Consider the following 15,985-nt stretch of genomic DNA (forward strand, 5'->3'; position numbering starts at 1 on the left):
TGCTCCTCCTTCAGCCTCTTCCTCCTCTCATATCTCTGCATGTTCAGTCTTATCTTCATTTAGCTGCAGAAAGTTGCAGCTCATCGGGTCGATTTGGTGAATCTCACATTCAGACAGTTTGTTCATGTTCAAATGTCACCTTCACCTTAATGTCAGCACAATGTCAGAAAAAGGCTTAATAAAGATTATTGTGACCTTTATTTTAGCGCAGTTATGAACTTTATTAATTCATTGATGTGCGGGAGCTCTGGTATATGTTTGTGTATTTTTCATCTTCTATTTGAAGAACAAACTGGGAATTTAAAAGAACATACAGACACGAGAGCGGAATTCAAAGCAACTTTCCTCATCGACAGGAAGCGCTCTGTGTGACAGCAGGCGGAAGTAAACAAGGAAAAGGCGGAAGTGGTTCCGTTTCTTGTGTGTCGCGCGAGCAGCAAGGCTGTTGCGTCTTCAAAGGCTTAATTTAGACTTTATGAGACATTCACACCTGTGCGGACTGAACGTGGAGCAATTTCTGTGTGTGAGCCGCGTGTGTGAGCCGCGTGTGTGAGCTGAGTGTGTGAGCCGCGTGTGTGAGCCGCGTGTGTGAGCCGCGTGTGTGAGCTGAGTGTGTGAGCTGAGTGTGTGAGCTGAGTGTGTGAGCCGCGGCAGCAACGATGCCTTCAGTTCAGTATCTGAGAGAGTTCATCAACGAGCGACTAACTGCTGCTGCTGAACAAATATTCTTGGAGTTTGAAAAAACGATCGTCCAGTACGAGGAAGAGATCGACCGTCAGCGCAGACTGCTGGATATCACCTGGAAACCCCAAATCAAGCTGCACAGGACAGGTGAGTGTCCCTCTGAGGGAGGATCCTGATCACAGCTCTGCGGGACGTTTCTGATTGTGAGGACTTTTTGGAGATGTGAGCTAACAAAGAGCAAACAGAGGACAGGACTGCGCTGTGAGGATGAAGTATAAATTTAAGAAAGAGGAAGATGATGAAGTGAAACTGTCTTTGATAGAGCAAATAATGTCAGGTGACCAGATATTCATAATAATAAATGTATTTTAATATTATTTATTTGAAGTGAAGTAGTAGTTATGTAGCAGACATTAGTAAATGTCTCCATGGTTGTCTACACCAGGGGTCTCTAACTCGCGGCCCGGGGGCCACTTGCAGCCCACGTCACCCCTCCTTACTTATATATTGCAATTTGGCCGTTAAAGTGACTTTTTGTGTTAGGGAGGATTTGTTTGTTGTTGAGTGCAATGTTAAAATAAGTTCTTTAAAAGCCAAAAATGATTTGATATGAAGGCAATATGAGCAAAGAGTACAAACATGTTGAGGTGTGAGTTCAGGGAGAGAGTCAAAGACGAATGTGTTCTCTTATGTCTGCATTTTTATTTTGTTAAATACAAACAAAATGATAGAAGTGCTGCCACGTGTCTGAACAGGAAGAGAGGACCGATGGGTTTGTTTGGTAGATCAGTGAAGGCTGCAGTTAGTGAAGAGTGGGACAAAGTAATGTGTGTTCATGTTTGCTGTTTTGTCTTGTTGTAGAACAGGCACGTGAGGGGGGGGGGGCTAGAGGGGCTTGAGCACCCGCCCCTTTCCTGATGGGTGCCCAAAGTGCCCTTTTGATAAGGCAACTTTAAAAAAATATGTATATATATATTTTTTTATGTGTGTGTGCGTGCGGAGTCCTGTCTGTGCCCCTCAGCAATAATATTTAACTATTAATCACAGTTTTGCTAAATAAAAGGATCTGGCTTGCATCAGTCACATGATCACATTTAACCAATGATCACTCTTGACGGCTGAACGCGCTGGTTACGAGCCGGGAACGAGCTCACAAAGAGCACGCGCATTTTTTGCGGTCCGGAGCTGCAGAGAAACACAAGTTAACTCAGAGACACAGACTGATGCGACACAACCAGTAAGTAGGTGTACAGCGTACACTGTAGTGTATAGCACACAGGAGTATTAGCTTATTACGTACACGTTGGTAAGCTGTCTTGTTGCAACTGACGAACTGAAACAAACGAGCGTGCTGTGTGTGCAACAGCGCGACAAACATTACCTGTCCTTTTATTAACTGCACATGTAGTGCTGGTCACAGCTGCTGGCTACCTGTGTAAGGCTGTCATGGATCTGTAGCTCTGTCACCGTTTTAGGGAACATGTTTAGTTTTAAAGTATTTAGAACATATTTAGTTTTAAAGTAAGTTTCCGGGCTTTTCCTGCCTTTCTGGAGGGATTATATTTCACTAAAAAACGATCTAATATGCATGTCCACATAATTATGCATTATTATAATTATAATATATTTAAAAACACACGCTGTATTTTAAAGAACATACATTAAGAAGCAGATTATATTAGATTTATATTTTAAATAAGACAAAAGTTGGATTTTACAGCAGTAAAATGATTGTATCTCTACAGTTTAAACATGTAATAAGCTTTGCCCTGCACAGAGTGGATAGTGAAACAAATGGAATCATCATAAATACATTATTTCATATTTATTACTTCCCCCTCCTCTTTGCTTTATTATTGTAGCTCTAGTAATAAATAATAATGTAAGGATGCCCATAGTATATACAGTATTCTGAAGAAGGTCTAAAATGTCACTGTGTGTGCGTGCATGTGTGTGTTTTATTTAGATGGATTTAAAAATATATATATTACTCATGATATAACATTGTGCAGACATGGCTGGTAAGGACATGAGGAGGAAACAGCAGGAGCTGTGTGAGGCTACTAAAGGCAGGGCTATAACATTTTTCTGTCATCATTTTATTATAGATTAAGTGCAGGAGTTGTTAGGTGTGGATAATTAGATTATAGTTTATTGCAATAGCAAGTTGTGCCTTGTTCTCACATAGACAGCAAGTGCAGAGTGATATATGAAATGATGGAAGGAAGAAGAGAAGCAAAGAGTGATTCACAGGCAGAGCCGAGTTTATGTCACAGTTTTTTGTTGCCTTATGGTTCCAAGCGCTGTCACCAATCTTTGCATTTTGTTATTATCTCATGACACTTGTTTAATCAGCTACCATCTCTCCTGTGGACTTTTTAATGTCTACAGTCTCAGATCAACACAGCCCTGCCCTTCCCATATTAGATTCTTGATGAATGTGTGTTGTTGTTATTCAGCCTGGTTCAATGTGCCCCTTTTTAACTTTGAGCACCCGCCCCTTTAAACCTCTCTGCACGGCCCTGTTGTAGAATATTTGAAATTTTAAAAACAAACATTTTCAGAAATATTTGTGGCTGTTTGTTTGTTTGTTTGTTTGTTTGTTTGTTTGTTTGTTTTTGTACTACTTGATCACTAAAGTTGCCCTCCAATGAGATGACAGTGCCAGCAGTGGCCCACAGCTCGTTTAAGTTTGAGACCCCTGGTCTACAGTGTGCAGCATTAAACATGACAGAAAATCTGATAAATAAATTAATTTTTTTAATATAAGGAAATATCTTAGTAAGCAGTCTCTGTTGAAGTAAAAAATGGACTTTTTTGCTGTCACCACAGTTTCCAGTGGAAGTAGCTGATATAGTCATGTATCGTGTGCCATGTCCTGATCCAGAATGGCGGCTACATCACTGCATTAGCTATAAACACCTGTGAAGTGCCCCCCCTGGGAGGGTTAGGGTTAGCAGCATCAGTCTCATGAAATCAGCTAATCCAGGTACATGTGTGTGGTTTATCAGGTGTGTTACACAGGAGGAGGACAGGGAGCACACGTGCTTTTCTGTAAACTCAGTTAGTGCAGTAACATTCATCCATCCCTCCACTGTCATGAACTATACTCACTCTACGTTCGTGAATTCATGATTTTGACTAAAAACAATACTAGCTTTACCTCATGCCATTTTCTTTAGGCTACATTTTTCAGTGTTTGCTCCCTTGAATATACCACCAGAGAAAAGTGAAGGTTGATTGTACCACATAATATCGATTATATGCTATCATAGCGAGAAAAACAGTTTTCACCTCCCTTGATTACAGGTACCTGAAAGAGTTTGAGTTTGTGTCACAGTAGGGTAACACCTTGATACAAGTCACCAGAAACTATTTTAAGCCGCTGGCAGGGAGACACGTCTGGCTTCTATCGGCCTACTTTTGAGTAGGCAGGCTAGCTCAGGCTCCTTCCCCATTGTCACCGCAGAGAGGTGACATTCCATGTCCCAATTGCCAGTCTTGGTAGCCAGGGATCGGTCCACCAGGGCTTCCGCTCCGCTCCTAGAGGTTGGGTTCCTTACACCGCCTCCTGCAGGTGGTGGGCCTGCAGGACGATGGGCCTGTGTCCCGTTTTCAGGCTGGGCCCCATGGACTAAGGCCCGGTCACCAGACGCTTGCCCATGAACACCCTTCCCCATGCCTGGCTCCAGGGCAGGGCTCTGGTAACCCTATCCAAGGAAGGGTGAACTGTTCCCTTGATCTTACACTCAAATCAAATCAAATCACTTTTATTGTCACATCACATGTGCAGGCACACTGGCACAGCACATGCGAGTGAAATTCTTGTGTGCGAGCCCCACAAGCAACAGAGATGTGCAAACACAACAACACAAACGAGCAAAATACAAGAATGGCCAACCTGAAACTAATAAATATATGTACAATATATAATAGTGTATGCATTTCTGGATGTGTATACTAAATATTTTCCTACGTGTGTGTGTGTGTGTGTGTGTGTGTGTGTGTGTGTGTGTGTGTGTGTGTGTGTGTGTGTGTGTGTGTGTATACACATTTTTACAAATTAAATAGTAAAAAAATAAAATAAAATAAAATAATAATAATAATAATAAAATATATAAAATATACAGAGTTGAATATGTGCAAAACAAGTGGCATTTATATACAGTGTGGAGTGCATAATGTTGAAGCTCCAGTAGTGAAGCTGAGGTGTCTATGACGTGTTCAGCAGTCTGATGGCCTGATGGAAAAAGCTGTCTCTCAGTCTGCTGGTACGGGACCGGATGCTGCAGAACCTCCTTCCTGATGGAAGCAGTCTGAACAGTTTATGGCTGGGGTGACTGGAGTCCTTGATGATCCTCCCCGCTTTCCTCAGGCAGCGCTTCCTGTAGATGTCTTGGAGGGAGGGAAGCTCACCTCCAATTATCCGTTCAGAGCACCGCACTACTCGCTGGAGAGCTTTGCAGTTGTAGGCGGTGCTGTTGCCATACCAGGTGGTGATGCATCCAGTGAGGATGCTCTCAATGGCACAGCGATAGAAGGTCCTGAGGATGCGGGGGCTCATGCCGAATCTTTTCAGTCTCCTGAGAAAGAAGAGGCGCTGCTGCGCCTTCTTCACTGTTTTGTTTGTGTGTACTGACCACGTAAGATCCTCAGCCAGATGTACACCAAGGAAGCGGAAGCTGCTCACTCTCTCCACAGCAGCGCCGTTGATGGTGATGGGGGTGTGTACTTCTCTGCACCTCCGGAAGTCCACTATCAACTCCTTTGTCTTTGCGACGTTGAGGGTGAGATGGTTGTCTTGACACCAGTGGGTCAGGGCGCTGACCTCCTCCCTGTAAGCTGTCTCATCACCGTTGGTGATAAGACCCACCACTGTAGTGTCGTCCGCAAACTTCACAATGATGTTGGAGCTGTTAGTGGCTGTGCAGTCGTAGGTGTAGAGTGAGTACAGGAGAGGGCTCAGTACACACCCCTGTGGAGCACCAGTGTTCAGTGTGATGGGGGATGAGGTGATGCTGCCCAGTCTGACCACCTGGCGTCTGTCAGACAGGAAGCTAAGGATCCAGCTGCAGAGGGAGCTGCTCAGTCCTAGATCCTGCAGTTTCCTGTCCAGCTTCGAGGGAACGATGGTATTCATAGGGGTCTTCTGAATCTCTCTTTGTCTAGTCCCTTACCCTGGACCAATTTGCCACATGAGACCCTTCCAGGGGGGAAAAGCCCCCAGACAACACAACACACAAACCCCTCCACCACGATAAGGTAGCGATTCGCAGCACTGACAACAAGTGGAAACCTTTTGTGCATTTCAGAGAATCATGTTCAGTTCACTTTTGTTTTTGTTGTCTCCTTTAGTCCCTCCAGACGTCCCGCAGCAGCCTGTCTGTAAGGAGGAGGAGGTTCTCATTGAGCTGCAGCTCTGTGACCAGGAGAGGAGCTCCAGCCTGGGCCAGGAAGAGCCAGAACCTCCACAGATTAAAGAGGAACAGGAGGAACTCTGCAGGAGTGAGGAGGGAGAGGAGCTTGGATTGAAGGAGGAGACTGATACCTTAATGGTGCCTGCTGCTAACGAGGAAAGAGACCACAGTGAATCAGAAGGAGGCTCTGCTGTAGCTGAGAGCCAGGATCAGGAAGAAAGCAGGAGTGCAGATCCAGGATCAACTGGAAATAAAAATGAAAGTCAAGAATTTCCTCCCAGATCAGGGAGTCAGTATAATTTTGACACAGCTAAAAAGTTTTTAAAATGTGACGTTTGTGGAAAATGCTTTAAAGATAATTATGAAATGAAACGACATTACAGAATCCACACAGGTGAGAAACCGTATTCTTGTGAAATGTGTGGGCATCGTTTTAGTCAGAAGAGTACTTTGACTGTCCACATGAGAATCCACACAAGTGAGAAGCCGTATCCATGTCAAACATGTGGAAAAATGTTTACACGCAGTAGTCGTTTGCTGGAGCACGTAAGATCTCACACAGGAGAGAAACCATATCCTTGTAAAATGTGCGGGAAAATGTTCACACGTAGTAGTTACCTGTCGGTGCACATAAGAATGCACACAGGAGAGAAACCACATCATTGTAAAACATGTGGGGAAATGTTCACCTATAGTAGTCAGCTCTTGCGCCACATGAAAACTCACACAGCTGAGAAGTCTTAGAGTATGTTGGAACTAGAGATGCACGCACTAAATTATTTTTTGGCCATTTCAGATTTTTCTCTGGGTGTCCTGCTGGTACTGATTTTTGATAATTGATGTTTAACTTTGACCATATAGAAACACCAATCACCAATGGTTTTCTCTGAACTCTGGATAGATTCGATAGATGAAGCTGATTTGTTAGGTTTGTAGCTACAAATGTTTTATGTGGGTCCAAACTGAGATATTATGGTACATAGTGGGGGATAAATAACTGACAGTTGTTACTTTATTAGTGTCTTATGGTGTGAAATAACATGTATGAGCTGTTTGGTTTTAAATAAATGGCAGATGTTGAAGCTATTATATATTTGTATATTTTTATTGCTCTATTTGTTTCACTGCTGTTTTTCATTTCATTGGGGGGGGTGATTAAAAAGTCAAGATAGAATATGGAAATCTCAGGTTGTATAGATAGGGTAAGCAGGTATAGGACCAGCATGCACTGGTTGTTTGTTTGTTTGTTTGTTTGTTTTTTTAAATACCTGCACAGGAGGGGCAGCAAAGAGAAAAAGTCTGCATGAAGGGATGAGGTCACTCAAGACCTCACTCCTGTACCTGCAGAGGTGTTTGGAGACCTCTGCTCTCTGAGCCAAGTAGCCACATGAGGCCACAGCCTGAGGGAAAGATCGTTTTCCTTCTTCGTGGGGACCTCTCAGAGCTGAGGACAGCTGCCTTTGAGCTCATCTGTTATCCAACCAAGCTTCATGAGGCTCACGGTGGTTGTAAGTAGTGCAGGATAAGATAAACTAGGGGTAAATGGAAATAATGGTGGGCTTGGTGATAAAGATGATAAAGACAATTATCGCAAAATAACATATCATGATAAAAATATGACATTGTTAATTTAAATTTTTTAGAAATACTGACAGAAACTGACATGAATGACTCGAATATTCCAGCCCACAGTTATTCAACACCAGTAATTATACCGTACCACCACATAGGAGAAATAACATCAACAAAAATATCACAAATCCTTGTGTCAAAGTCAATTAATGTAAATATTTAAAGAACAAAAGCTTGAGTCCCAGATGTGTTTGGAATAAGAATAGGTCTATATCAATACAAAAGTCAGCGTCTCCAACAAGGGCAAAGGTCAAAGCAGCTCCTCATAGCTCCTTTTGTTCTTGAAGAAGACATCTTTGCGATGAGCCTATCGAGATAATCCTTGTGTTAATGTATAGCCACTATACAAGCCATCTGCTGTCAGGAAGTATGTCTTTCAGTCAGCTATGAGTACCGAGGCACTTAGTCATGATGATAACATCTCCAGGAGCGATGCTTTTTTTGGTTCTCTGACAATTCTGACTGTCCTGAAGTTGAGGCAGATACTTCTGAAACCAGTGCTTCCAGAACAGGTCAGACATGTACTGCTCTTGTTCCCATCAGCACTGACCTCCGTCTTTCTGAAACACCCTGGTGCTACAGAGGTTTAGACGAGGGGTATCAAACTCATTTTACACCACATGACACATACAGCCCACTTTGATGTTAAGTAGGCAAGACTGGTGAATTTTTCTGTCAGTGTAAATAAGGTACATGAAGAACTGTGAGAAATACAACGACAGAAGTAGTTCTGGGAGCTCATTGCCCAAACTGTCCAGTTTTTTTTAACTGTAGTTGTAAAAAATCTAAAACTTCTATAGCAGAAAGTGAAAAAGATCAACTTTTCTGTTTCTCACAAAGTCACAGAGGTTTTGTTAGAGACACAGCTGAGCACTTTGTAGTTTGGCATCATTTGTGAAAGCTGAAATTTCTTCTGTATTGAAAAGCAAAAATGAGGCTTTCTTGTCAGAAGCCATTTTGGGGAATAAACAAAAACAGCGGCCGACAGCAGCATACACAACGGTAGACTGGTGTGTAATAAGCAAGCACATAATGCAGAAAACAGAGATTTTTGATGGTCTCAAAGCAGAAAGAGGGAGAGAGATGTGCAGGAATCATGGTGGAAGCAAAACAGCCAAAGAAAGAGTGAATTCATGAAAATGTTTTTCAAACGTGAGGCGTAGTTTTGGTCTTCTTTCATGCTGGTTCAGTGAATGTTGGTCTAATCATCGGAATCTGCATTTCCAGTGAGATGTCTACTTTCATCACGGGCGGCGTGTTCGTGTTCCTGCTGCCGGGTGAACGATCAGCTCATTATGTTTACATCTCTTTGTTTAATCTGTTTACCTGCTCTTTAATCGTTTGCTGTTTTGGCTGTTTGGTGGTCGTTGAAACTGTTTTAAGAGCTTTTAGCTGAGATTCTAACGTTTCCGTGGATACCACACATGTCTTTGTATAAACAACACATCTGGTGGTACATCCTGTTCAACCACATGTTCTCTCGCTCTGCTCCTGTACTGGGGGCATTAATTGTTTGTTGCTAGATTTCTTTGTCTGGTATGAATGGCCATAAGTTTGTATCAGTAGGAAAAACTGTAACACTTATGAACAGTCCAAAAAATGTCTGCTTGTGCTTGTTTGTGGTGAGCAGGTTAAGAATTCAAACAGGTTAAGAATTATAAGTTATATTTATAAATGGCTTCAAGTGCACAATTAGGACTGTGAGACTCATTTAGACACTCAAACACTGAGCAAGCTGAGCTTTGACACCCCTGATTTAGACATGAGATGTAACGGAGTCACATCTACATCCAGGGTTGTGTTTTAAGCATGAAATTCACACCCTGATGGCAACATATTGCACCAAGCATGAGATGGTCTTCCTGGTTGGACTTTTAGCCTCATGTGAGAGATTTTACCTTAAAGAGATAAACCTCTGTTACTCTGTTTATTTTGCTTCTGCTGCATTTCTGCATGTCCTCATCCACTAAATATAAAATAGTGTAAATGAGCAGCTTTTGATGTTTGACAGTTTTTATTGTGTCTGAACGTTCCTGCAGTTGGTTTGTGGTTGATGTGGATTTGCTGCTCATGTGAATCCTCCCACAGTGTTTCATTAGCAGCTGTAACCACAGTGACTCTGATAAAACAGGAATTAGCAGAATCCATCTGATATGAAGCTGTGCTTTGAATACCACTTCCCTCCTCTTTGAAGAGTAGTCAGATATCTGTGTTCAGGTTTTTGTACAGCCTCTTCTACACTTTGTATCACTGTGTTTGTAGAGCACAGTAGTAGAGAGCTGTGTCTGCCAGGGTTAGGGCTGCTATGGTCAGATTAGTTGATGTAGAAGATGTTTCATGAGTCATATCGTTTATCAGGGATATACTTTAGATGACTGTCTGATCTTGCTCCTTTCCACAATATACACTGAGGAGCCTGAAGGTCAGAATCATGTCTGTACCAGTAAAGTAAAGCACCACCTGCATTTGTCTCATAGTCACATGTGAGTGTGACAGATTCTCCTTCTGTTTCAGTGACTTCAGGTTGTTGAGGAGTGATTGAGTCTCCAGCTGTTAGTCCTGGAAAAAGAAAGAAGAAAAGTAGTGAAATGCAGTCTGTATATCTGCTTAATGCAGCAGCTTCAACTAAACTTTAATCCCTGTTCTTAAACTCACCTATAATGTGAGATAGAAGCAAAAAGAGGTGCAGCAACATGTCTTTGGAGTTATTAAAGCCAGACAGACAGCACATGAACAATGTTCTTCCACTGCAGCACAATGACCAACAAATAATGTCATTGGATGAGCTCAACTTCAGTGGGCGGGGCCAGTTTAATAGCTCAGCCAATCAAATAGTTCTGTGCTTCCACAGCAGCTCTGTCTCTGTCTCTGATCTTTACTGCTTCATTTCTCTGTTGTCTTTGTCATCAGTCCAATGACACAAGAATCAGAGGTTTAACAGTGTGTGGCTCCCTCTAGTGGATGTTGTGGAGTATTCTGTTGTCTTTGCTCCAAAGGTTTTTGTACAGAGTTTTGCTGTTTCCTGTCACTGTGGGCTGCAGAGCACAGTAGTACACAGCAGAGTCAGACAGCTGAAGCTTCTGGATCTTCAGAGGAGCTGACTTTTGCTTCTCATTGATTTTTGCATCAAATCTGTTGTTGTTGAATTCTTCAGCTTTAACTGTTGTTTCTGAGACACATTTGAGCATATACTTTGGGTAACTATTTACTTCTTGCTTGTACCAGATCAGTGTAGCTGCATAACTGGTCTCATATCTACAGTCAAGTGTAACTGTGTCTCCTTCAGCAGCAATGACATCTCCTTGATCCTGGATCACTTTGTCTTCTCCTTTACACTCTGAGGAAGAACAGAACATGCAGAGGAAGAGATGGATCAATAAACATGATTAAAAACTCACCATTAATCAGACTCACACATTTATTTAAGCAGAGGAAACATGTTGATGTTTGTATCTCACCAAAGAAAAGAGCAGCAAGAATAATCCACAGCCAATGTTCCATCTGTACAACAAGGTTTAAATCAACAGGAGAAACTAGCTGATGTTCAACATTCAGTCTGAGAATTGTTCTCTTCACAGCAGCACTTATTATTGACACAATGGTTGAACACAGTGCAGAAGGAGAGCCCCGCCTACTGGATGATGTCGCCCTCTGTCTCCTCTTTGAGTCTCACTTCTCTCACTTCCTCTTCCTCCTGGTTCACAGACTGCTAGCAGCATTTGAATCACTGTGAGGAGGGAGGATGGAGCACTTTGCACTGTGTGCAAGGACAACGACCCGCAGTGTCATGGTTCACACAAGGATGAGACATGTCATCTGACACAATTTGTCAGATGACACGTAATATTTCAATCAAGAGAATTACTAAAATTGAAGAGAATAACGTTAACACTAATGAGCGATATTTATCTGTATGACAGAATGGAGCACCAGATATTCAGATTTAATATACAAGATGCAAAATATTTCAAATTTAAATATCACAAAAATAAATTTGCAAATTTCAATACTAATGATTAACAAATACTTTAACGAATAATTTATTCTTATTAAGACTTGTGGTAAAATGTTTTCTAGCCAATCAGTACTTAGAAAGCATACAAAGATCCACACAGGTGAGAAGCCATATTCCTGTAAATCATGTGGGAAAAACTTTCGTCGAAACTATCATTTGACCATCCACATGAGAACTCACACAGGTTAGAAACCGTATCAATGTCAAACATGTAGTGAAAAGTTTTGTGCATCTTCTTCACTTAAAGATCACGCACGGCTCCACTCAGGTGAGAAGCCGTACTCTTGCAAAACATGCGGGAAAAGTTTTTGTTGCCGTAATCATTTGGTTCTCCACATGTGTGAAGCGACATCTTTGTAACACTTGTGGGGAAAGTTTTCATCACAGGAGTATTCTGATGGAGCACATGAAAATCCACATGGGTGAGATGTCACACGTCTGTAACATCTGCGGGAAAAGATTTTTAAATATAACAGGACTTAAAAAACACAAAAATCCACCCAGGTAAACAGCTGTATTCCTGCAAAACATACGGGAAAAGCTTTAATCAAAATTCTGATTTGACTAGCCACATGAGAATTCACACAGGTGAAAAGGTGTAACCGAAAAATATCTTTAGAAAAAGCAACACCTTTGAAGCCAAGTTTAACGCAAACATTAATTCATGATGGTTCAAAAGTAGAGGCTTGGCTTGAAATCATCTTCTGACCTCTCCAATGATTGTTTGACTCTTACATGTAAGGCTTTTATATTATTCAGTGAAAATATGATTAATCTTATTTTGGATTTGATGGCAGCAGCACGTCTCAAAAGCTGGGTCAGGTCTCCACTGTGCAGCGTCCGTGACCTGAAAAGAGGAGTGTTGTCCCATTCTGGTCTGATAGAGGGTTCTAGCTGCTCAGCAGTCCTGGGTCTTCTTTGGTGTATTTTTGTTTCATGATGATCCAGATGTTTCAGCTGGTGAAAGGTCTGGGTCAGTTCAACACCCAGATGTTTCTGCTATGAAGCTGTGCTGTTAGAATAGATGCAGTGTGCAGTTTAGCGTCGTCCTGCTAAAATATGAAGACCTCTGAAAAAGTCGTCTGGGTAGAGAATATGTCACCTGTAAGCACCTTTCAGTGTTGATGGTGCCTTTCCAGATGTGCCAGCTGCCAGATCCACAGGCACTGATTTATACCCAGTCTTGTTCCTGACTGGTGGCCAATTAACCTCATTAGTTGCCAAATGTTCCTCCAACTGTTTCTTTCAGTACAACGTACTCTTCCAGCTTTTTGCTGCCCAATCCTGAGATGTGTCGCTACCATTCAATTCAAAATAAGTTCAATTCAAAATTTGGAAAAATATTTTTTCAGAAAAAAAAACTGACTTTAAAAATGTTTTTCTGTTTTGTTGTGAATAAAATACGGACTTATGAGATTTGCATGTTGTTTTTGTTGAAATTTTACACAAAGTCTGAGCCTTTTTGGAGTTTGGATAACGTACAACCCAGCTTTGGTTTGTAGTTCTGCTAAAGAACGGCATTGAATTGTTGAGTTGATGGTGTGATCCTAGTTTTCTATTCTGGAAAAATAAAAGTTAATACCTTTATTGTCATGGTAAGACTTTCTTTTTGGCTTCGACAGCAGCTCTGTCTCTGTCTCTGATCTTTACTGCTTCATTTCTCTGTTGTCTTTGTCATCAGTCACACAAGAATCAGAGGTTTAACAGTGTGTGGCTCCCTCTAGTGGATGTTGTGGAGTATTCTGTTGTCTTTGCTCCAAAGGTTTTTGTACAGAGTTTTGCTGTTTCCTGTCACTGTGGGCTGCACAGCACAGTAGTACACAGCAGAGTCTGTCACTGCAGCAGAGGAGATCTGAAGAGTCATCAGTGTTTTATCTCCACTCACATTAAAAGTGATTCCAGGGACTGGATCTGATATTTTCCTTCCTGTTCCTGTGTGAGAGATCAGGAACTCTGGTGGTTTTCCTGGATGTTGCTGATACCAGTAGAAATAATCACTTCCAGTTGCTTCCTTGGAGTATTTGTAGGACAGAGTAACAGTGCTGCGTTCTACACTGAACTCTTCTTTGTTGGTTGGAGTGAGATCTTGACAGCAAACAGCTAAAATGAGAGAAATATGCTTTATACGAATTATAAATATTGAAATATATTTATGAATCACTGGAATGAAAAGCATTTTTAAATGTACAGATATTAGCGTACCTGTTAGAATCATTATAATCAGCAGAGGATGTGTGGAGCAGCTGAACGACAGCATGTTGAATAAAGAGGGTTTGTGTGGTCTGTATGATGAACTCTGTGTACTGTGGAGTTTTTCTGTTCTGTACTTCACCTCAGCTCCTCCCACAGTCTGTGTCTCCTCTTGGTCTTTATTTCAGGTTCCTGTTACGCTTCCTCAGAATGAAATTCAAAGATCCTGACAGCATGTTAGATAGGTGGCTGCTCAGAACAAGGTGCAGCATGTGAAAGGAAACTTCTGCCTTTGGCATTTTTACAGAGATTTGGAGTTCAGCTTGTGTGGGAATGTTTCTGATTCTTCTCTGAAAGTCTGAAGTTCATGTTCATCAGGTTGAACTGCCAGCGTGCTTCTGTCATCAGATTGCAATAACGTGTACTCTTGGTATCCAACACTTGTCTTTTCTACAGGACGATGCTTACATCACAGCATATGGATGTGACAGTTTAACCGTAAAGAGATAAACCTCTGTCACTCTGTTTATTTTGCTTCAGGTGCATTTTTGCACCTTCTAACTAATGAAATCTATAAATAATGTTCGTTGTTATAAGTTGTCAGTACATTAAAATTCAGCAGGTGTTGCAACAGTTACTCGCCTTGAGGTGACTTTTGTTGTGATTTGGCGCTATATAAATAAAATTGAATTGAATTGAACTTTGTTTCTTCATGTCTGAACGTTCCTGCAGTTGGTTTGTGGTTGATGTGGATTTGCTGCTCATGTGAATCCTCCCACAGTGTTTCATTAGCAGCTGTAACCACAGTGACTCTGATAAAACAGGAATTAGCAGAATCCATCTGATATGAATCTGTGCTTTGAATACCACTTCCCTCCTCTTTGAAGAGTAGTCAGATATCTGTGTTCAGGTTTTTGTACAGCCTCTTCTACACTTTGTATCACTGTGTTTGTAGAGCACAGTAGTAGAGAGCTGTGTCTGCCAGGGTTAGGGCTGCTATGGTCAGATTAGTTGATGTTGGTGAAGCTTCTGAGTCATATCGATTATCAGGAATATACTGAGTTGTGTCCCCCTTTGCCCCTTTCCAGAGTATGAACTGAGGAGCCTGAAGGTCAGAATGATGTCTGTACCAGAAAAGCCAAGGAGTATCATCACTCGTCTCATAGCTACATGTGAGTGTGACAGATTCTCCTTCTGTTTCAGTGACTTCAGGTTGTTGAGGAGTGATTGAGTCTCCAGCTGTTAGTCCTGGAAAAAGAAAGAAGAAAAGTAGTGAAATGCAGTCTGTATATCTGCTTAATGCAGCAGCTTCAACTAAACTTTAATCCCTGTTCTTAAACTCACCTATAATGTGAGATAGAAGCAAAAAGAGGTGCAGCAACATGTCTTTGGAGTTATTAAAGCCAGACAGACAGCACATGAACAATGTTCTTCCACTGCAGCACAATGACCAACAAATAATGTCATTGGATGAGCTCAACTTCAGTGGGCGGGGCCAGTTTAATAGCTCAGCCAATCAAACAGTTCTGTGCTTCCACAGCAGCTCTGTCTCTGTCTCTGATCTTTACTGCTTCATTTCTCTGTTGTCTTTGTCATCAGTCACACAAGAATCAGAGGTTTAACAGTGTGTGGCTCCCTCTAGTGGATGTTGTGGAGTATTTTGTTGTCTTTGCTCCAAAGGTTTTTGTACAGAGTTTTGCTGTTTCCTGTCACTGTGGGCTGCAGAGCACAGTAGTACACAGCAGAGTCAGACACTGCAGCAGAGGAGATCTGAAGGTCCAGACGGTTTTTTCCAGACAGTTTTGTGGAGAATCTTGCAGCTGATTTCAGAAACTCTGACGGTCTTGAATTGTTCGTCCCTGATATGAGGATCAGGAACTCTGGCGGTTTCCCTGGATATTGTCGATACCAGAAGAAATAATCATTAATTATAATATCTCTGGATAATCTGTAGGACAGAGTGAGAGTGTTTCCTTCTACAGTGGACTCTTCATCCTTGACTGCAGTGAGTTGATCACAGCTGACACCTAAAGGAAGAGATAAATGT

General features: G+C 41.8%; 2 protein-coding genes across 2 annotated transcripts in view; both read left to right on the forward strand.

The window, feature by feature from the left end:
* Positions 1 to 15,985, forward strand: part of LOC146647369 (uncharacterized) — a 151,868-nt gene that overhangs the window by 25,320 nt on the left and 110,563 nt on the right. The gene's annotated exons all lie outside the window — the stretch shown is intronic.
* Positions 389 to 7,178, forward strand: LOC146647371 (uncharacterized). Its single transcript, XM_085388963.1, has 3 exons — positions 389 to 523; positions 607 to 831; positions 6,040 to 7,178. The coding sequence occupies exons 2-3, from the start codon at positions 660 to 662 to the stop codon at positions 6,843 to 6,845; spliced, it is 978 nt and encodes a 325-aa protein (XP_085245089.1). The 5' UTR covers positions 389 to 523; positions 607 to 659; the 3' UTR covers positions 6,846 to 7,178.

Source organism: Rhamphochromis longiceps, linkage group LG18 (genome assembly GCF_057381845.1).
Source record: "Rhamphochromis longiceps isolate RC_006_pf linkage group LG18, R_longiceps_female_GT1.1, whole genome shotgun sequence".
Classification (NCBI taxonomy): domain Eukaryota; kingdom Metazoa; phylum Chordata; class Actinopteri; order Cichliformes; family Cichlidae; genus Rhamphochromis; species Rhamphochromis longiceps.